The sequence below is a fragment of the Choristoneura fumiferana genome, chromosome 2, assembly GCF_025370935.1.
Source record: "Choristoneura fumiferana chromosome 2, NRCan_CFum_1, whole genome shotgun sequence".
NCBI classification, from domain to species: domain Eukaryota; kingdom Metazoa; phylum Arthropoda; class Insecta; order Lepidoptera; family Tortricidae; genus Choristoneura; species Choristoneura fumiferana.
The window spans coordinates 4,324,045-4,346,854 of NC_133473.1; the positions used below are offsets into that span (position 1 = coordinate 4,324,045).

A 22,810-nucleotide genomic window follows, 5' to 3' on the forward strand; every position below is an offset into this window, starting at 1 on the left:
AGTAAGAATTCTGGTCGTGGTGGCCGAGTGGTTTGACCTACGGCCTCTCAAGCAGAGGATCGAGGGCTCAAACCCCGGCTCGGAATTAATGTGCGAAATTACACTTGAAATTTACCACGGGCTTTACGGTGAAGGAAAACATCACGAGGAGACCTGTACAAACCTGCGAAGCAATTCAATAGTGTGTGTAAAGTTCCCAATCCGCATTCGGCCCGCGTGGGAACTACGGCCGAAGCCCTCTCATTCCGAGAGGAAGCCTGAGATGATGCTGATGATGAAGAATTTAACAAGATTCCATATAAAAATTACTTCTAGTAGATACATTTTGTGACAACAGGTGTCAGCGTCAGCATACATATGCTGCTGTTATCAGCCGACACTCTCCTCGCTATACTCCGACAGCCTACAATATGCTACAATATTGTAGTGTCTGGCAGATTGTACAAGAAAACTAGTTTTTTTTTTCATAACTACCAGTCTTATTTTGTTTCCAGCCTGCAACTTTTTCGTAATTTAATTTAAAAAAATGTATCCCCTTCGATCGCTCTATTCACACGTGATCCAAAAATAGATAGCAAATCTCGCAATTATGAGCAGTGAAGTAAAAGTAGCGGCCAGCTATTTTGTAATTAAACACCCACAGTTTCTCAATAAACGGTGTCAATTCTTTCATCAAGCGTTGGGTTTTATTCTGACAGTCAATCTTTGCTTGCTTACATAAGAGACCACACACGGTGTACTGTTGCTTATGTCCGAAGCATACGGTAATGATTAAAGTGTAAATTCAATATATCAAATCTACGACTCATGCGGGTATAATCTCTTAGTGGTTTGACCTATAACCACTCAAGAGAGCGGTGGATTCGATTCGGACTTGCATCGGGTTTTTTAGCGTTGATATGCAAAATAACACTTGAAAATTACGGTGAGAAACATCGTAAGGAAACCACCATACATCAGCGAAGCAATTCAAGAGTGTGCACTTCACCTGGAAACTACAGCCAAAGCCATCTTAAATTCAGAGAGACCTGGGCCCAGCAGTGGAACTGATGATGTGTGACCTGTATAATATTTTAAAAATATTGTTAATGGTAATTGTGGAGCGACGACCCGGGTAAAATCGCGGGATCGCGTTGGATGCGGAAAGCACAAGACGGTCTGAGTGGAGAGCCTTGGGGGAGGCCTATGTCCAGCAGTGGACCTCTTTCGGCTGACATGATGATGATGATTGTTAATAACTTCATTTCAATCTTTACGTCCCTTATTTCTACAAAAATTAAGTCTACATAACAGATAAAAGCCATTCAAAGTCAAAGTCATAAAAGCCATTATTAATGAATACTTGATTCAACGAAATCCAATTCAGTATATGTATTTGAAACTAGACTAAGAATAAAATTTACCTGCTTCAGAATCACAATAGAGAAAAGACCTTTACAAAATTAAAACAAATTTAAACGAAATATTCGTGATTATCGTTAAGAAGATATTCATTAGAAAGAAAAAGTTTTCTCGCGCCACGCACGAAGTTTTCTCAGATGAAAAATACCGTAGGCGGTAATTATTAAACCGTAACGTTTACGTTTGTTTTAATGGTTGCGATAATAATAATAGCTACTTTAAGTTTCTCTAGACGACCAAATTTGGAATGTGAAAATAAAAACTAAACTTTTAGTGCAGTAAAAGCGCTATTAAGTCATTTAATGTGGTGATAGTGCGCCCTCTAACTTAATTAAATATTAAACGTCTTTTGAAGTTTTTAAACTCCATTATGGATGTTTTAAGAGTGAAAGCACATTATAAGGCATAATTATGTGTTTAGAACCAGTTATGTTTTATAAAAGATATAAACTAAAAATATATTAACTCAAACTTATTTATTTGGTTCTTCTAAACTCCTCTGGAAAAACGATATAGTATTTTTTGCAACAGTTGTATAATAGGGGTCAAAAAAGGTGGTTGGCGTGAGTTACGCTCACATCGTAAGAAGAGACGTCACGAGCTTTTTTTGACTTATTTATACAACGTTTTATACAATGCTTTTTCTACGACTATGTACTTATTAAATAAAATACACGAAGAAATAAGAATAAAAAAGTAAGTGGTTGCAGTATCGTTTTAGCAACATTACGATACAGTGCTGTTATGGGGAATAGACAATGTAAACTTTTCCAGAATCTTGTTATGTATGTTTTTATATTACTGTTCGTGATTAAGTAAATCACAGATAACAGTAGGTATTGGAGTAGAAAAAAAATAAAAATATGTTTTCTAAAAATACTACAGCATTTCTTAACTTTCGATTCTGCTGTATTATATAGGTATTGCTAAATAATTATTAAATCTGATATTGTAATTTATTTCTCTCCATTATGTCTACGCCTACGTGGGTCCAATACAAGTAATGAAACTCGACATTGCCCTTGAAATAAAGAAATCGCAAAACATACCATGAAAAACTGTATTGTTATATACACGATAAAAAACTTTAGCCCAATACCAATTACGGCTGGAAAGTATTTTAAAATGTTGCCTTTCAATTACTCAATTTCAAACCTTACCGCAATAGAGATAAAAATGAAAAAAAAACTTCAAAAATATTTTATTGTTTATTTTGATAACTGGCGTGCGAAGATAACTGTTTTTTTTTTCTAAACGTATATTTAACTAGAATTGTATAACTATATTTATACTCATTGAAACAAAAATACGATATTCACGTTTAATTGTTAGGTATAGCAAAGTGTCTAACATTGTTTTCAACTCGATCCCGCGTAAGATCGTTTGAAATTGACCAGCGTAGTAAAAAAAAAAGTAAAAATCGAAAGTTAATATTCTACCTAATACAATCTTTACTAATGACATTTGTAAATATACATTAATTTATTTTATTTTAAATTTAAATCAACAGCGAAAATCAATCACAGATCTACTCATTTAGCTACATAGGTACTTTACTCGTAAGTGCAAAACAATATTTCCTATGTTGAATATCACCTTGATCTTGCTGCTGACATTTCGTTTCATCATAAACAAACGACTGACAGGCAAGAGCGACGAAGTGTCATCACTCATCATTTTTGTCCTTTGTCACCTTTTTACCCGACTGCCCGAAGGAGGGTTGTGTTTTTCGAGCGAATGTATGTAGGTATGTATGTATGTTTGTGGGTATGTATGTCCATTTCTTTGGTCCTCGCTGCAGTCTTAACGGCTGGATGGATTTTAACATATAAGGTATCATTGCCGTGGTAGCCTAGTGGTTTGACCTATCGCCTCTCAAGCAGGGGGTCGTGGGTTCAAACCAGTTTCAGTTTTTCGAAATTCATGTGCGGAATTACATTTGATATTTACCACGAGCTTTGCGGTGAAGGAAACCATCGTGAGGACGGACGTGCACAAACCTGCGAAGCAATTCAATGGTGCGTGTGTGAAGTTTCCAATCGCACTGGGCCCGCGTTGGAACGATGTGGCCAGCAGTGGGACGTATATAGGCTGGGATGGATGGAAGGTATCATTGGATTCGTCATAACTGTGGAAGTGACATAGGCTATTAAAATATTTCAAAGGCGTCTGCGAAAATAAATATGGCGGGGGAATGAAAAAAATATTTTGTAATGTAACAATATGGGTATCAAATGAAAGCTAATAATTAACCCATTCTAAATGTACAGCGTGTATTTTCGATACTACCTCAAACTGTAACCAGAGGAAGATTTAAGTGCTGTAAACCGATATCAAAACAAATTGTTAATTTAGAATTGTCTAACAGAGCGTAATTAATTTTTGAAATATTTTCGAGCAGCAATGTAATGCGTACAATAATTTGATACGAGAGGGAGGCGTTCTGTGACAGCTGTCACGTCAATAAGTGCGACGTTTTGAATAAAAACAAAGTAGTACTTATCATGTAGTGATACATTGCGTGCTAATTAATTTTGTAAGGAAAATAATAAGTATATTTTTTTTACTAAAACATAATAAAACGTGATTATTAGGGCCTTCACTAACTACCCTTAAAGTTTGAGGTAGTATCAAAAATACACGCTGTATATGGGTTATTATACTTTCAATCTACCATTTTCACAGAAATATTCTTCCTTATATTAGTAGAAACGGGCCATCGTTTGTATGCATCAATATTCATAATACACAGAAACGGGCGGGCAAAACGCTCGTGAGCCAAACCCTAAATTAAAAAAAAACATAACCCTCCTTCGGGCAGTCAAAGTACTAAGAATTTTTGAGCTGGTCACGATTTAAATGGGTCCCGACTCCCGACTGTTTAAATTTAAATTAGCTACTTAACATAGTTCAGACCACTAGATTTTTTCTTCCTTTTAGTTTTTAAGGCAGTCGGGTTTATGATTTTTTTTAATTTCATTTTTTATTATTAAAACGCTTAGGAAGATATTCGAAACAAATAAGCTAGCAAACATAATTATTTTTCATAATTCGGCTTACAGGAGTAGGTACGTGAATGAGGGCTATCGCGAATGACTTCGCCGCTAGAGGCGCTAGTGTAGCGTGAGGTCTCCGAAATGTCAAATCTCATAGTTTTTGGGTGAGCTACGCGGGTTTATTTATAATTAGAATAATTTTGTAAATATTTTGCAATATCTGAAAATTTGTTTTCACGCCCGTAGTAACAGACTTTGAAAGCCATACTAAAAACCTCACGCAACAGTGCGCCATCTAGTGAGACAAAAAACGATAGCCCTCATTACGACCGAGTAAATGCTTTTCTTAATTATTATTTTTTAACATAGTCAAGACTACAACCGATATTTAAAATGCGTGTGGGATATGTCCTGTAACTCCTTTACAGACCTATCGTTTACGCCGCAATATGACTTTGCATGACACCTACTAGTATTATTATTATTCCCCTTAATGGCGGCCTTAAGGCTTGTGCCAATGTCAGTTAAATTAAAGATAAATATATTCTTCTTATTCACGTTGTAAGGTGATTGTAGTTATTGCAACTTGATAGCAAAATTCCAGAAACCACGCGGAGACAACTTGCGCATTAAAAAATGACAGACACGAGAGCAATACAGAATTTTGTGAGCACTGTTCACTGTTAAGGTTAATCGCCCCATAAAACACTAACTAGCCAAAGAAGCAGAAATACCAAAATTACATATCGTCTATATCCGCCATGTTCGAATGCTACAAATCGAATCCCGTCTACTAGTAAGTACTATGGGTTCAGCTAACCTAATCTTAACTCAGTTTAAGGCGCCACAACTCCAGTAACATGCGTTAAAGTGCGTAGGTATAGTAACGCACCTAACATAGTTACTTATAATCGTATATTGTTTACAATCGGTCAGAGGCAAAGGCCTATTTCAATAGTCCCTTGACAAAGCCAAATAATCCCATGTTACTGACAGCACATATAATAGTCGGTACCGTCCAAATCGGATTACTAATCAGACTTTCCATATTCCTCTGCGGATCCAGAACGTACGAATAGCCAGAGGATAGATACATAATGCACAGTAGTTAAAGTTTCCGGACCGCGGGGCGGACGGGTTAAATTAGCGCTCGTGCCTTGTCTGTGGTAGTGGCAGAAGAGGCGAGCGGGCGGGATTTGCGTCTAAAAACAATCGGTATCTTTTTAAATTAAATCTCTTTGTATTTTTTGCTGAAGGGCCAGTATCATTAGCAGGTAGGAAGTTAAAAGTGAATAAAATCCGCTATTGGTGTTCAGATTACTTTTGTTTTACATGCATAAATAAAGTTAAAAATCTGAATGGAAAACTGAAATGAGAAAATAAGTCCTGTAATATAGAATTTCGTTTAAATCATATTTTAATGACATTAAATTACAGCACATAAGAGGTCTATTTTGTTGTGATTTTGTTTTTATATTTGATGCGAGAACAGTTGAAGAGCTCAAAAAGAGCTACACATCCTTTTATTTCCTTATGGCAATAATGGCTGCCGTAGGACATGGCGTATTGGGAGCCGTAGCCTAGTATAGCCTTTAGCCCAAATATTTTCAGTATTTTATACTAGTAAGTAATATGCACTTGCTTCAAAAATGTCCGTAGACCAAGCGAAAAATAGTTTTAAGTACAAATATACCTAGTAAATGTCTCAATTCTAGTGCCAATTATAAATTTCCTCCAAGTTCACGAACATAAATTAAGATTACTTAACTATTATTGGACCACGGTTATAACAACACGCTCGTGGCCCATTCTGACATACATACTGAACCCGATCGTTTCATAGAACACGGACCCTCATCCTGTCTTGCTAAATAAGGATATAACTTCCTAACGCAATTAAACGTTATGTTATTTATTACCCAAAATACAGGCTTGGGATGGTTAGTAAAAGTTAACGTCCTTGGCGTAAAACGGAACGTAAAGGTGTAATCATTTTCATCGCAACATGGTAGGCTGCCAGTGTTACGCAATCTAAAAAGAAATAAAACTTCAGAACGCGTTAACATTAACGAAAATGTTAGTCTACTTGAACTTAACCCAATAACACTGGCCGCTTCGTAAGCCGCTGTTTTATGGAAAAAAAAACTGGCCGCTTATTTCGATTTTCGATAATCCGATAAAGCAATTTCAATTCAATATTGTACGCGGAGTTCCAATAATTGGCGGTATTTGCATTGTACGATATTCGATGAATAAGTTGGATATTGAGGGCGATTCTAAAACCGCACGATAGCACCGTTACAGTTATTATTTGCTCGAGAAATGCCACAGCGTTGTGTTATCCAGATATGGTAAGTGGCTGTTCCATTACACTTTAATATTTACTCCCATTTCCGAGCCTTGTATATTTAAAGTTGAGACGAAGTTGTAGTTTTGTAAGGAAACTCACATTTGTTTTTTTTTAATGATTGGAACTGAGTAAGTAATCATAGTATAATTTTATTTTTAACTAGAGTTTACCCGCGGCTTCGCACGCGTAAACTATTCGATCTGGTAGTTACAATTGAAATTCCGGGATTTTACAAAATTCTCCTTGGAATTCCCAAAATGTATATCGTGGTCTTCATTGAGGTTGTGTGACGGACAACTGTCCAAAATTTCAGGACTCTAAACCCAGCAGTAGCATTTTCAAGATTTTATCCCTATCCCGTAGGACTATCGGGATAAAAAGTAGCCTATATGTTATTCCAGACGTCCAGCTATCTACGTACCAAATTTCATTTCTTAGGGGCTGTTTCACCATCCATTGATTAGCGTTAACTAACGGTTAAATGCGATGCCGTCTCTATTTGTTTTTTTCGAATAGACGAAGACGGCATCTCAATTAACCGCCAGTTAACACTAATCAATGGATGGTGAAACAGCCCCTTAATATTTTCCGGAGCTTTATAGTCAAAAACAATAAAGTTAATGGGAGTTGTACTACTCTGCAACCTTACACCACAAGTATTTATTTTAATCATACTCAGGACTTTTGCAGAGCCTTTGCAAAAGTTCCCCGGAGCACGCTTTGAGAATGGCTGCTCTAGATGAAAACTTCACAGTTTTAGAAAATTTAGTGTTCACTTTCTCCAAAATATATTGATAAATTATAATGTCCCTAACTAATTGCTGCTTTCATTCACTCTAAAGGTTGATTGGTAGTGATCCTTTAAAACGCTAAGTCCGCCTTTGTATTTGTATATGTATCTCAAAGTTTGTCAATTATACTTATTTTGTTTCTTTTTTTGTACAATAAAGAGTTTACTTACATAGATATACAAACATTAATGTTATAAATGTTTGAAGACAACTGCTTGGTACGCGGATCTTGGTTATTACGGATTCATTCATTCATTGACCGAATGATTCACACGTCTCGAAAGTGATTTCACGTTACTCACGTTTTTATCATTATAATCCTTATAATAATTTGAGTAACCTGCTAATAATTTGAGTGTATTGACTCGTTGCACAAAAACGCATGAATTGGAATGGATTTGTGTGTAGTGATTTGTCAGAAGCTAACTTAATTGTAAAGTTACTATATGCAAATACTACTATATAAAAATATTAAAAAACAAACAAAAAAAAACATCCGAATTGATAACCGCCTCCTTTTTTGAAGTCGGTTAAAAAACACGGTGTATTCATATACACCGTGTCTTTAGGGTTCCGGAGCCAAAATGGCAAAAACGGAACCCGTATAGTTTCGCCATGTCTGTCTGTCTGCTGTCCGTCCGCGGCTTTGCTCAGGGACTATCAATGCTAGAGAGCTGTAATTTTGCACGGATATAATATTAAACTATGCCGACAAAACGGTACAATTAAAAACTAAAAAAATTTTTTTAGGGTACCTCCCATAGACGTAAAGTGGGGGTGATTTTTTTTTCTAATCCAACCCTATAGTGTGGAGTATCGTTGGATAGGTCTTTTAAAATCATTAGGGGTTTGCTAAGACGACTTTTCGATTTAGTGATTTGTTTGCGAAATATTCAACTTTAAAGTGCAAATTTTCATAAAAATCGAGCGTCGTTGCTTGAGAATTATTAGTAGTTTATGAGTAAATAGCAGCCTAAGGTATAAAATATACCTAAACTTGGAAGATTCCGTATAAAATACGAAATCCTTAGAAAAGTATTACTTAATTTTTTCGTAATGGCTACGGAACCCTAGCTTGGCCGTTTTTTTTCCGTTAACTTCGTCACACGGCTTAGTTAGTACATTGATATGAACTACCTGGGCCCCATAATAAAGTACAAGCTAATAGTATTAGTGAATTTCATACAAATCGCTAATAATATTAGCTTGTACTTTATTATGCAATCGGGCCCTGATAATTAACTTTTTCGTCAAATAAAAAAAGTTTTTTCGAGAATAAATATCTTTATTCCTACATATAATAGCTTTGCAGTCATTATTAAAAGTTAAATTGTAAAATAAACAAACTCAACAAGTGACATCATGACGTGACACATAAGGGAGATATCAAAAAAATTAACTTTATTTTACTAAATATGTGTGAATTAAAAACGGATTACTTATTATGTACTTTGAAAAAACGTCATAAATTAAGAATCATTACGCGGTTTTACTGCTAATATAATATAATATCTTGATTATCTTTAAATCTTTTTAAGCCACTTAGTGTCTTACAGAAATTAACTTAATTTGACGTGTAGCTTGCCCCCTTAAAGTTAACGAAAATCAAAAATAACACGGTGTATAAATTCTGTCCAATAATTTGTCTGTTATAATAAATAAAATAAATATCACGGGACAATTCACACCAATTGACCTAGTCCCAAAGTAAGCTTAGCAAAGCTTGTGTTATAACTTATAACTTTTAATACTTTCATTCACCACACTATCTCTCCAGAAACAAAACACCTATACAGCGTGCATGGACCTATAGCTATTTAGTTAATAGTTTCCAGTAACTGGCACATCGAATTATCTTCACTGACTTTTACTGTTAATGTGTTAAGCAATTATTGGAAACGTGTCAGTAAGTCCTCTGCGCGTGCGCTTGGGCAACGCAGGAGCGATGTGACAAAACACATCTATCACTAACCGCTGATCCACTGACCGGTGCTGCGTTCACTGCTGACATTTGAGTCAAGTCGGCAAGTTGAACTTATCACTTTAAATTTTTGCTGTCTGCTAACGTAAGTTGTTAGCTGAAGACCTCACTATGAAAATCGACGTTCATTAAGTTATGAACAAACATTTGTAAATGCATTTAGTTAACTTGATGTGACAGTATGTCGATGTAACCTAGAGATTATGGCTATTAGCGACAGCCGACAGACTATATCAATAGCTATCAAAAATGCAATGCCAACATTTTTTGATATCAAAGAATGTGGTCACTTTTTAAATATGAAATAAATATACAAAACATTGTCAATCCTCTTCTACATTATGTGCAGTGACACCTAACGCATTCCTTACATAGCACCTATGAGCTACGCACATAAAAATAAAAAAGGAAACCTCGTCAATAAATAAAACGCCTAGCTAATTATATATTTTCCCACTATCTTCTTGTGCTAATTGCCATTGAACTACTTGTACGTACTGTGCAATACAATGACTCTTTATTGAACAACATACTTAATTATCAATACAAAAAAAACCGCCGACAAAGTAAAAGCCGAGTCATAAATATCACAACTAGTCATAAATTACTCGTACCAACCGACTCCCTAGTCAAGCAACCGGTCAAGTGCACAGACAAGTAGAACGTCATCTAAACACTGCCCCGATCAGTCCACCGTCGACTGCGCTCAAGCCACACATCAATTGCGGCCCGCTATAAATTGATTGCCCCGCAACTCTAATGGTCCCGTTTGTTACGAGTACCTTCGGTGTCACTGTATTGTTTTGTATACAAATTGTTGGGCTGATTGATTAATCCATCACGCAGACGCAGATGGAAAGTTCTTAGAGTAGAAGTCAAAAACACAACATGCTTAATATGTTTGTGTTACTTGTGGATGTAGTTTTGTCCGTCCGGTCATCTTAGGGACACGAAAACGGCAAAATTCGATTGAAACAAATAGCTTTACCTATGTCCACGCAATAATTGCTGAAAAGGTAGGGTTCGACTCAGATCGGCTCGGCCGACGCCTACCGCCTTTTTAACCGACGCCTACCGTAATTTAATAGTAATAGGTAACTCCGATATATTTAGTAGGTAACTCGTGCATTTGCTCTTGAAAATCATCATTTGGTGAAGTGAAACTGATGATGAAGACCACATTTGACCGACGAAGCGACTACTCAATAGCAAGTACGTCACGGGTGGAATTTCAATTACTTTAACACAGTTGCTAAGCAATTTAAGCTCATCGTAATGCATATGGTGAAATGAAACTGGTGATGGTTTCGGCAAAAGCAATTTTTCGTAAAAGGTGACGAGTAGTTGACATTAAACTATTGTAAATTAGATTATTTATACATTAAAAGGCGTTAAAAAACATATAATAAAAAATTAAACCGACTACAAAACCATGAAAGTATTTTTCTACCAGTCTGAAGTCGGTGCCTAAGCACGAACCAGCAGGAGTGATTGAAGCCCAATATATTATATTTAGTTTGTAGGTGAGGTAGACGGCTATAGGTCAACTCCTAAATTGAGCGAAATTGAGGAAAATCCTGACACGAACGTCAACTTTAGAGCGCGTCAGAAAATGTCTTCCTCCTGATAGGGCTTAAAATTTATACAAATACCGATATATACTCAGCGGCACAAAATTTGGCCCACTTTACGTACAAAATTGCCTACTACTGCATACATTTGAGGGCCACATTCTTTGCCGCTCAGTATATGTCCGTGATAATTGCAACCAGTTTCAAACCCTGGTTCTTCATATAGTGCTGGCTAACCCTCCTGATATCGAGCCCGAGCAATATTGTTCAAACACGTTCAAACGTAAAGATCCCAACTCAATCTAGTAGATAAGACAAAAGATACCTTTCATGAATGGCAGACCTTGTCGGTTGCAACACGCAGTATAAATCTTAATGATCCTCGAAACAACTATTTAGACCATATTGTAGTCGATCCATGAGCTGTATGTCAAATTAAAACGATATTATTCAAGATTACGTAATATTTATAACAGAAATTACTTTTCTGCGGGAGCGGTTGTCTAAAGAACTGTTTTTGAAACATTTATATTTAGTGTGAAAAATTTAAGTCTGTTAGTGTGTGACAAGACAATATTTAACGAGAAGACCTTAATTCAAGTCGAGCCAATCAACTTTCTATGTAACAATACCGCCTCAGCTTGTCATATCTAGGTGATGTATCCCACGCTTAAGGCCTAAATGCAGATCTACCAAAGTTTATGAGAATTACAATCATTAGTTTCGTATCGTGGAAAACTCCAGAACCCTGGACATCACATTTATAAGATGTTTAAAACTTAAAAGAAAATCAATTATGTACATACCTACTACTTGTCAAGATTATAATAAGCTCCGTATGTATATGCATGAGTTTCTGAATAAGATTTAAAGCATTCTTCACGACAAGCTTTTGTAGTATCATTTTAAATTAAATTTGGCATACAAAACAATACCCAAGGAGCCTTCAAGACTGCTTGAGGCAAATTTAACCGTTCCACGGATTAATCTTTTTAAAAAGTCTCGTTTAATCTTACAGTTTTGTTTTGTTTTTTCTGACATATTGTAGTGAAGTACCTAATAGGATTACAATAGTACCTACAGTTTTTTTGATGAAGATCTTTAAAACGTCGTTTAAGAAAGTTCTTGATCCGTTGTCGTCCTCCATAAGCTCTTTTGCTTCCCTAGTATGATAAAAAAGGACTGACCATTCATTTTTTTAAATAAATTGGTACTGAAAATTTTACAAAGGCACACAAAAGAATATATCAAGATATTATATAATGTGTAATCTCATTAAAACATAAATGTGAAATGAGAGCCAAGTTCAATATTATGATATGCCTTAATTGTTGACTTTAACGACAAAAAAAAATGAGATCTATATGAGTTCCAAGTGCAATGGTCAGTCCTGAAATTTATTTATAACAATATAAAATATTTTATAACAACTTAAAGTATAATTTCTTCTTATGACATAGGATAATATATTGAAGCCTAAGGTCTGACTTGGCTAGTTCTCATATACGAATTATATTATAGCCTTCGCAATTTATTTATTATTTATGAGGGGGTCAAAAGTGGCTCCAAACGGTTCGGGTAAAATTACACACTGTGCTGCTCGCCAGTTCTGTTAGCTTGAACTGTCTAGATTAAATTATTATTAGATAAAAGGGTGGTAGTCTTCTGTGAGCCATCATCGTTAGTTAGGTATAAATATTGAAAGCGCGCTTATAAAAATAACTACCTCAACAATACCGCGCAACTAATTAAACTTTCTTCACAGTTACGTTAAGTATTCGTAGTAAACAAAAACGCTACGAGTTAGTGGGGCAACGGGTAGTGAGAATGGGAACCGAAGTGGCCCAATAACGAGATCAACCGCCATTGTATTCATATTGTGCGGTTTAATTGTTCTACAAGAACCGGAACACCTACGTATAGAGTAGACTAGTTAGGCGCGAAAACTCGACTTTAGTTGACGGTAAAGTCGCGCAACAAAAAATATTGAAGCTAGTTCGGTAGGAGTCATTTAGTATAGTGGCGTTGCCACTTTAAAATAATTGATTATGTAAAATTTCGCAGTTGTATTTGTTGTTCATAACAGTAACTATAAACGGTCCTATAAACAATTTAAAAATATTCTGCATAAGTGGCTCTTAGAAAGGGGATTTTATAACTTAAATGATTTTTTTGACCATAACTAACTTTGTGACATATTAATGAATATATTAGGTACCTAGCTGATTGTAATTAATTCCTGTGTAACTAGAATAAAAGTTTGACATGATTGTTTTATTATTATAATTGCCTACTAGTATATAATCATAATTAATTTTCTTTATTTTGTTAAATTTAAATATAGTGATAATGTTAATATTTTGCATGCTATTTCAAACTTAATAAGGAGCACGTATATTTTGCGACAACACCTGTAAATCAACCCTTTTTCTAGCAGAATAAACTATTTCATTTCATTTCATATTTCATTTCTGAAAGACCATAACACGCTGTACTACTTAATTGGCTTTAGTGATGGACCTATTCCTTCTTTTTTATTACGACTAGACAATCAATAAAAAATGGTATAGAACTGTTGGAGTGTAGAAAAACTTGACTTTACTATCTTCGTACACCGATGCAACACTGAACCATTTTATCCCAACCCGGCCCCCGCCTACTATCAAACTTATATATAATCCATTAATACTTACTTTTTTTATTGCTATTTAAATCTAATCATCACGTAATAAAACGTGTTCCAATATACATACATATAAATATGAATTCTGTCAGTATTTCTAAGTAAAACATGTCCCTTGATCGTTTCGCAATCAAAACGATTTAGGTGCTGGCTGGCAAATACATATCGCAGAAGTTAAATCATGTTTCCCTTTAAATCAGGAATAGAAGAGGGTAAATATAATTCAAACCAACAGAAAGTGTGCCCATTAAATGTGTGTGTTTATTTTTCTTAAACGAGAAAAAATTACTTATTCAAAGAAGATTGTGATGCTATCAATAGCCACGTCTATCGTCATATCTGTCGTCGGAGCTGTCTAGGTACTCAAAAATATCTATACAATGACGGCGGTACAAACGCCCGAATATTCACTCAGTCGCGTTTAGTTATTTATTAACATTTAGACAACTCTAATACATTGTAATGTACACTGCTACTGTTACTATGACTATTGAATATGGATAAAAATCTTGTTCTTTAGCATATAGGTACCTACCTAACCTATGTACCAAGAAATCATTCCGACCTTTCCGTTGTCTTATCTTATTATTGTGTCGAAACCTAGCTTCATTTATTTCTTTTTCCCAACCGTACCGATAAGGAACAAGGCAATCTCGCAGGATTTTAAAACCTCAATATAGGTAAGGCGTGATCCCGAGGGAGTCATCGTAACCTGGATACGGCCCGGATTCAGAATATTTCTCGCCGAATTTCCATATTTCACTGAGCTGATATTACTGAAGCCGAGGTGTCGCCAATATCAAGTTTCTTTACTTAAAGAGGATGAAAAATGTATGTTGGCAAAGCAGATTCAATATTGCTACTATCAAATCAATAAAATGATGGTAAGTTCCAAAATATGAAGTGGATCTAAAATAATGTTGAAAAAGAGAGTCAGTTTCCTAATTAAGTGATAAAGTTTAAGTATAACTGAACGAAGAATTCTTTTTACTTATCCATAAGCCTTTCAGTACTGATTTAAGCACTACAATAATTAACATTTATTAGGTACCAAGATATATCATTGTCCAATTATTGTGCCAGCTGACTTCAAAGCGAACGCATTAATTTATAAAACTGATCGTATTTTCTCTGACCATAATAGGAAACAGACAACATAGTTGCTAAAGGCGATCAGTCCAACTGACATGAAGGAATGACGTCCTAATTTCAAAGAGCAATGCTTTCCCAGTTCCATCAATATGAACAGCTATGGTCATTTATTAGATGCAACATTTTAACATTTTCCAAGTTTGTTATATCTCAATCACGTTACGCCACCTATGTATTAATCTCAGTAAATTTTAGTTTAATATTCTTATTTTTTTCTTATTTACACTCGATTAATTTTTTAGTTCCTAGTAGTAGTTTCTTGTAGGTCTACCCGGATTGCTACCACCATCTTGCTCGCTAATCCCGCCGTGAAGCAGTAGTGCTTGCACTGTTGTGTTTCGGCGTGGAGAGTAAGACAGCCGGTGAAATTACTGGCACTTGAGGTATCCCATCTCAGGCCTCTAGGTTGGCAACGCATCTGCAATACCCCTGGTGTTGCAGATGTTCATGGGCGGTGGTGATCTCTTACCAACAGGAGACTCACTTGCTCGTTTGCCATCCACTCGAATAAATAAAGTTTAAATTGAAATAATCATGATTTAAGATATATATCTATTGATTGATCCAAGTCTACTGTGCAGTAATCCATATTATATCATTGTCCTACCCCCATTAATACATATATATATTTACTACAAAATATATGTGTCACACAGACGGTGGTGCAAAGTATAATGAAGAAACAAAGCATAGTAGTGTAGTTCATTTAACTAATACTTGTTTATAATAGAGACGTCCCAATGAACACTCCCTAGGGCATACCAATTGTATCAGCGTTCATAGCTGCAAAATGTTTATCAAAATTTAAATGCTCATTTTATTACTAAATTATAATACGACTAATGGTAAAACGCATTTACTTTGATAAAGACAGATGACTGTAACTCTAGGTTAACTAACTTTGTTATTATGAATGCCTTATCCTGTTCACATTTAGTTCTACCCACTGCTGGTAAAAGCGTTGCAAATTGTAACCTGAAGGGTTTTGACGTGCATCATCTATCAATGCGCATCGCCAATCTTCACTTTGCAGTCGTTTGTTATCGCAGACCTTATGCCCTTTGCTGTCTGTGGTCTGGACTAATTGCAGTTTTGTCACCAATACCTAATTGCGTCTGATAGGGATATAAAATGATTTCATTTGTTTGTTTATTATCATCTTGACCTACATCGTCAATAATAACTATGTATTTTCTTTGAGAGCCTTATTAGAGCGTTGGATACGTAAATTTGCCATAAACCGGTATTTATAACCGAAACAAAACCAAACTTTTCGAACAGAACCGAAACTTTTATTTTAACTTTTGTACTGTTTCTAGCTTTCGCCCTAAAAATTGATATGAATGAATGAAGAAAGTGAATCGATGTAGACGAATTGCTTATCCATGAAAAATAAGCATATAGTGGATAGTTTCCGCGCTGAAATCGAAACCAAACTGAAACTCCAATTTGACGCCGAAACCGAATATTATGGTCGAACACTAAAAAAAAAGTTTAAAAATTCTAGTGTAGTTTGCTCTGAAACTCCCGCAAAAAACTTTAAAACTATTTTATGCACCCAGTTTACATTTCCACGTCGAAGTGGCCGTTAGACTCCCACCTGGGAATACTGCATTGCCATTAGCACAGCAATTAAAGCCGACACTGATTAACGGCTACGGATTTTTCTTACGTTATTCATTAGGTTTTTTAGGGTTCTATAAATGCTGACCTTTTATAGAAGTGCAGGGTTATTATGATTAAAGCTGAACATGAAGACGTTTAGTTTACCCGTTGCTAAGTACATCTTGGTCACATTAGGTAAATGGTACGTAATAAAAATAGTGCATGTACAGTCACCTAATATCTGGCACAATAAAGCGCTCATAAATATCTGATACGACTCTATTTCTAGGCTCGGTAGGACGTGTCAGATATTTTTGCACTCTCCGTTGTGGATATTAATGCAGGCTACAACATGGTGAGGTAGCGATAAATTATAAGTAGAAAACAAAGAGTAAATTTTAGTCAGCTGTTCTAGTCGAATGTGTTTCAAGCTAGTAATCATTGATTTTGATTTTTCTTTACTTTTTGTTTATCTACCTACTTTTTGTAATTTTATTTCAATATTCTAACAGGTGAGACTTCAGCTACCTAATACAGCTTTGTGTGCCTTTGTCAAACTATTTTTTTCTTCAAGAATCCAATGCAGTGTTACTCATTTAGCATTCACGGAACCCTACTCATCCTACGTTCGTGAATGTACTTACTAAATAAACATTTTCTTCAAAACAGTGATTTAGTAGACTGCTCGCTTAATTAGTAATCGATTACTAAGATGATTTATAACGCATAATGCAACGCGTTAGCAGTAATAACTCTGTTGAAAGCCCAACAATAAATTGATGCAAGTTTTAATATAATTCAGATGATGGATAATCTTCGTGCAATGTTGCGTGTATGAATATTACCTACAAGAGTGGGTTTCATTTCATGTATCTTGTAGGTATACAAGAGCAAATGACAAAAAAGTGCCACGGACAAAATATATACATCTTCAATGTTCGTTTTTTCGTCTGCCGTAGAAACAGTATTTATAACCACTATTTTTGCGGAGTAACGTTTTTAAGAAATACTTAAAGATATCTGCCTTAATGAACGCTTGCGTCTAAATGAACATACTTATCAAGAACTTAATAACTTTAAATAAATCACTTTATAAATCGTATGCATGACTTAATACCCCTTCGATAAGCTCTCAGTATCTTGCATGACAGCATTTCGTAAGTAAATAATAACGTAAATATGAACTCATAATATGATATTCACGTAATTAGATAGCCGACATGACCCAGCTTTTTAAGCTCAAACACAGCATAAACAAAAAAAGTTCTACTAATAGGGATAAAACTAAGAATAGTGAACCAGAAAACGTATTGAACTTAGCTAATTTTGTCTTTTTATAATAAACTTATCAACGATTGACTCCATTATATTCCTAGTTCCTAATCTACTCCTTACCTGATGGAAATCAATCACAGATGAGGCCGAATGAGTAACTCACTGATGCAACCCTCTAGCCTTGAAGAATCAAATTCTAAAGTTATATTTTTGGTTACAGGAGCTGAAAGAAAGCTTCAACTATGGCCTGTTCTGCCCGCCAGTCAATGGAAAGGCGGGGAAGTTCCTCGACGAGGAGCGGCGACTCGGCGACTACCCCTTCAACGGCCCTGTTGGATACCTTGAGGTAGGTACATTTATCATCAAATTTAACACCATTAAAATAAACAAACGTAGTTATATTTAACGCAGCCGTATAGGTGTTGATATGTTAGGCAAGACAGTGATTTAAAACACGCAGCAAATAAACTACGGTTTTGATAACAGCGAGTTCGCATTCTGCCTGAATTCATCGTTAGGTATGTCAAGATGCCAAGCGTTCATTTCAATAGATGTTAAAAACAAAAGCGTGCTCTGACTTCATCTAAAGACGTTTATATTTTCTTCCAATGATGTTTTTATCTAGCACTGCTGTTGATCACTTAGGCTTAGAAATGTGAGCTTATTGTTCGAATCAATGCCATCGCTAGTCGAAGAGCGGCGTCTGGCTAATGTACACACGGAGTAGCATTTGGCATTTCATTTGAAGAAGTCACTATATTTAACTAGCACAAGCATGTGCCGCAGAATAGGTACTGCAAAAGTATTAATTTTAACCATACTCTGCGCCATATCACGTTGATCAGCTCATCGCAATCTAGCAGTTACACACTGCTCTCACACGCAATCCGTCCCTGTCTCTTTTGCCGCTCATGGCGAGCGAGAGAGAGCCCTGGACATGGGTAACAGTGAGACATGCTTCATGGGCGAGTAGCAATACATGCGGTTTGACGCCACGCTACGGCTCTGCCTCCTTGCCTCTCTCGTGGATTGTGAGACGTTCTGAGTGTAATAATCAAATTTTATTCCAGTTGAAGTACAAGCGGCGCGTGTATAAGATGCTGAAGTTGGATGAGAAGACTCTGAAGGCGCTCCACTCGCGCGCCAACCTGCGCCGCTTCTTAGAGCACGTGGCGCACGCGCAGGTTGACAAGATCACCAAGGCCTGCGCCAAGGGACTCGATCCTAACTTCCACTGTCAAGAGACTGGCGGTACGTACCAATATATACTTTAAGGGCCAAAACCACTAGGTCCTTGATTTTTGTTTTAAATTTTATATGATTCAAAATTCAAAATCAAAATTATTTATTTGTTAAACATAGGTTATCTCAATAGATGTTACATTAGGTGATTAATTGTATCACTATGTCTCGCCATATGGCACACAAATATAACTATAACGACAGCTTTACATGCATCATAATCACAACAAAATAAAAAATACTTAAATAATTCTAAATGCAGTCTAACAAATATTCTTGAACGGAATAATATGCTTTCCCAGCCAGAAAATTATAGAGCGCTACTTTAAATTGTGTAATGTCGCCCAGTTGCAGTATTTTATTCGGTAACTTGTTGTAGACTTTTGGTGCCATTCCATATATGCTTTTGCTGAGGAGCGCTGTTTTACATAGTCTATGGTTAATGAAGTGCTTTATAGAAGATGGCGACGTGCAGTCGGAAAAAATCCATTATGAACGACTAGGTAGGGAGGGCTCATGAGATGCCGGGCTCTCTCTCTCGGGCTAAAAAAACCCGACTGCTCGTCGTCATATACCAATAGATACTAGATAGATACCTATTATAGTTGAGGAAAGTTCCCAGATCGTTGATTCAAATTACTGAAGTAATAAATAGAAGAATTGAAATGTGGCGTGAGCTAAAAGCATGAAACGCTTATCTGGCTAAAAAACTCGCTTGAGTGTTCTCAAAAAGTAGGCATTTTTCAGAAATTGTACTTTGCTTTGACTTTATTGTACTGTCGAGGTGCCTACACAGCAATGTTTATTTGTATGCATGGGCGTCGCCAGGGGGGAGCAGGGACGGGCTGCTAAAAGAGATTCTAAAAAATTTGCCAAATGTAGCAACCAAACCAGTCCTAAGTCTTTGACTTGACTTGCTTGATCGATCATCCCTGTACGTCGAAACCGAAACTCGAATGAATTCACCAATTCCAATAAACACCTACAATTCATAGGTACTTTTCTCATTCTCCATCCATATCAACTTGCCCTCCCCCCTGGGCCATCAGCTGGCGACGCCTTTGTTTTTTGTATGTACGGTATTTTGTATTTGTGTGGCAGTGTGTTTTAGTAGGCATGTTAACAAATTATTAAATGGGCGTCTGATAATACGTTGACCAGCGTTTCATAAGTAGAACACCGGTTTATTTCCACACAAATCTGAAAAAAAACCGACGTGCATCAGTTAAACACCTTTATATTCTAGTAGTGACCTTGCTTGACTCTTTTCCAAGTCGAGTCGAAAGATTTCATTTCTTCTGCGGATTTTCTCATTCTTTTTCTGATAAGTATACTCGTACCTACATACTACTAAGTAGTAAAAACAACTGTTTCACACATGTTTGACACAAATTACACTTCTATTTCCAGCTCTGACACCTCATTCCTTTGTTGGAAAAGTTTTCCCGATCCATTTTACAAAAGATAGAGTTCCTCCAAAGATAGAGGCCATAAATCTTCACGTCTCCAATAAATCTTCGACAATTTACTTAACACATTATACTTATACTAGCATACATCCATTGGTTGTAGAACTGCATGCTTTAAATAAAATGTGTGTGTTCAGCGGCACCTGATAGTTCAGTCTGAATGAAATGTTCCCGATCAAGACTTTCGAGTTGCAACATTTTTTTCATTTTTTTTCTCAATGAGTGAGGCAATTTTTGGTGCTTTTCTTTAGCTATAAGCAAACTGGGATTAGAAAATAATCCCTCAAATATACCCGGCCAGCATAGAACCCAGTCGTGATTAATGCTAAATCGCTAAGTTATCAAAAGCAAAGATGTTCAGTACTTTTATTTGAAGTCGATTTAGTGAAATTGCAGGTGGAGGAATATAACACTTTATTCTTAGATTAAATGACAGTCTTAGCTATTTTCCTGAAATTTATACATTAAAAGCATTTTATAGTTTTCTTAAGCATTGAGATCTGTTATGAGTGATTAAGAGATTGCTTGTAAGGATACCCACTGCCGCCGGCGTAATATACCATGTTTTGTTCCAACGAGTACATATGCTTAATCGACAGCAGCGCACAAGGTGTTATGTATGATTACGTACGTAGCTATTTCTTATCTATTATTCCGCATGCTTCTGCGTTTTATCTAGGGTTAGCAACTTGCTAGGCCTTGTTTCACAAAAAACAAAAGCCTTATTATGTTGTAATTTTTTGTTTATTAGCTTTCTTTTTACCTATTGTAGTTCTTGTTGACTGTTGACATGCGGTACATAGCACAAGTCAATCTTATTACTAAAAATAAATAAGTAAAATTTAATATGAAAGTGTAGCGCCATCTAGTGACCAAATGTGGAAACTAACATTCTTCACTGCGCTATCGAAGCTTCTCAACTCGGACGCCTTAACAACTTACGACATTCTTCCTTCGGACTTCGGTCCCCAGGCATAACACCTGCCTAGAGAGATATCTCTATTGTAGCTCCACAAAAGCACTGCCACTATCACACATTTTCGCAGCAATTCGATCACTGTATTCTTTGAATAACTTAGGTACTTAGGGGCTGTTTCACTATCCATTGATTAGTGTTAACTGACGGTTAAATGTGATGCCGTCTCCGTCTATTCGAACAAAAAAAATAGAGGATGGTGAAACAGCCTCTTAATATATCCTGACAGCCCTGAGTGCGCGAATGCCACACGTGTATAATCCGCGATAGATGGCGTAACCTTGAAAGCCAACCTGCCTGCTGCCTCGATGAATATTCATCCTAATGACGTCGCTTTTCCACTTGTTTAGGCAAATGAATGACGTCATAAATGAGTTTTCTTTCGCCATATTTTCTCAGTTTCTGTAAAATAAATCAGCTAAGCGGTATTAAAAATGCTACATTATTTAAAATGAGTAGACACGTCATATTAATATGTAAGAGAAAACAGTGGAAATTGAAACGTAAACTGTGTAACTGTCACATTACACCATAATGATAACGCAAAATAATTTAAGAGGGTTTATACCTGCTGAGCTGGCAACGTTGCATTTTTGTTAGTTTTTCTCGATTATTCCATAAAAATTGAATGAAAATTAATAATGTTGTCTGATAGAACCCTTCTTAATATATAAGTCAATGTGTCTATTCCAATAATTATTCGTTATAGACTTTTATTTTCTTTAAAAACCGGTCATAAACATTAATTCGTTTTTAAGGAATATAAAAGTCTATCACAAATAATTATTGGAGTAGACACATTAACTTATATATTAAGAAGGGTTCTATCAGACAACATTATTAATTTTTATTTAATTTTTATGGAATAATCGAGAAAAACTAACAAAAATGCAATGTTGCCAGCTCAGCAGGTATAAACGCTCTTAAAAACCTAGTGAATAATGTAAATAAATTCGTATTTATCGCGCTTTCTCAATTAGCTTGAGCTATATGTTCACCACCTCTTTCCGTCAAAAGGTAGTGGATAAGGGCAAAAAGAGATAGCAAATGCGATAGCGAGCGCCTCTGGTTCAGTTTGGCTATAGTTTGTTATGTATTACAATTTGTAGAGCGATAACTAGCGAATGTCGGTCGCTGTGGTATTACTTATTTGGTCCACTGCCAAGCGCCATTCAGATATGCGAAGATATATAATTCGAGGAATTTGGATATTTCCAAATTTATGTACCGACTATTATGCCTCATTTCGCTACAATTTAACAAAAATAGGTACTCTACTTGAGATCCATTTCTGAGTAGCTGTAGTTACGTTAGTAAA

The 22,810-nt window shown here is 35.9% G+C and overlaps 1 protein-coding gene across 8 annotated transcripts in view; it reads left to right on the forward strand.

Moving 5' to 3' along the window:
• Window positions 1-22,810, forward strand: part of Prosap (SH3 and multiple ankyrin repeat domains prosap) — a 309,844-nt gene that overhangs the window by 264,163 nt on the left and 22,871 nt on the right. For all 8 annotated transcript variants that reach the window (XM_074111543.1, XM_074111542.1, XM_074111546.1 and 5 more), the window contains 2 exons: window positions 18,026-18,151; window positions 18,876-19,056. In XM_074111543.1, coding sequence (XP_073967644.1) covers window positions 18,026-18,151; window positions 18,876-19,056 — 307 coding nt within the window. The remainder of the gene's footprint in view (window positions 1-18,025; window positions 18,152-18,875; window positions 19,057-22,810) is intronic.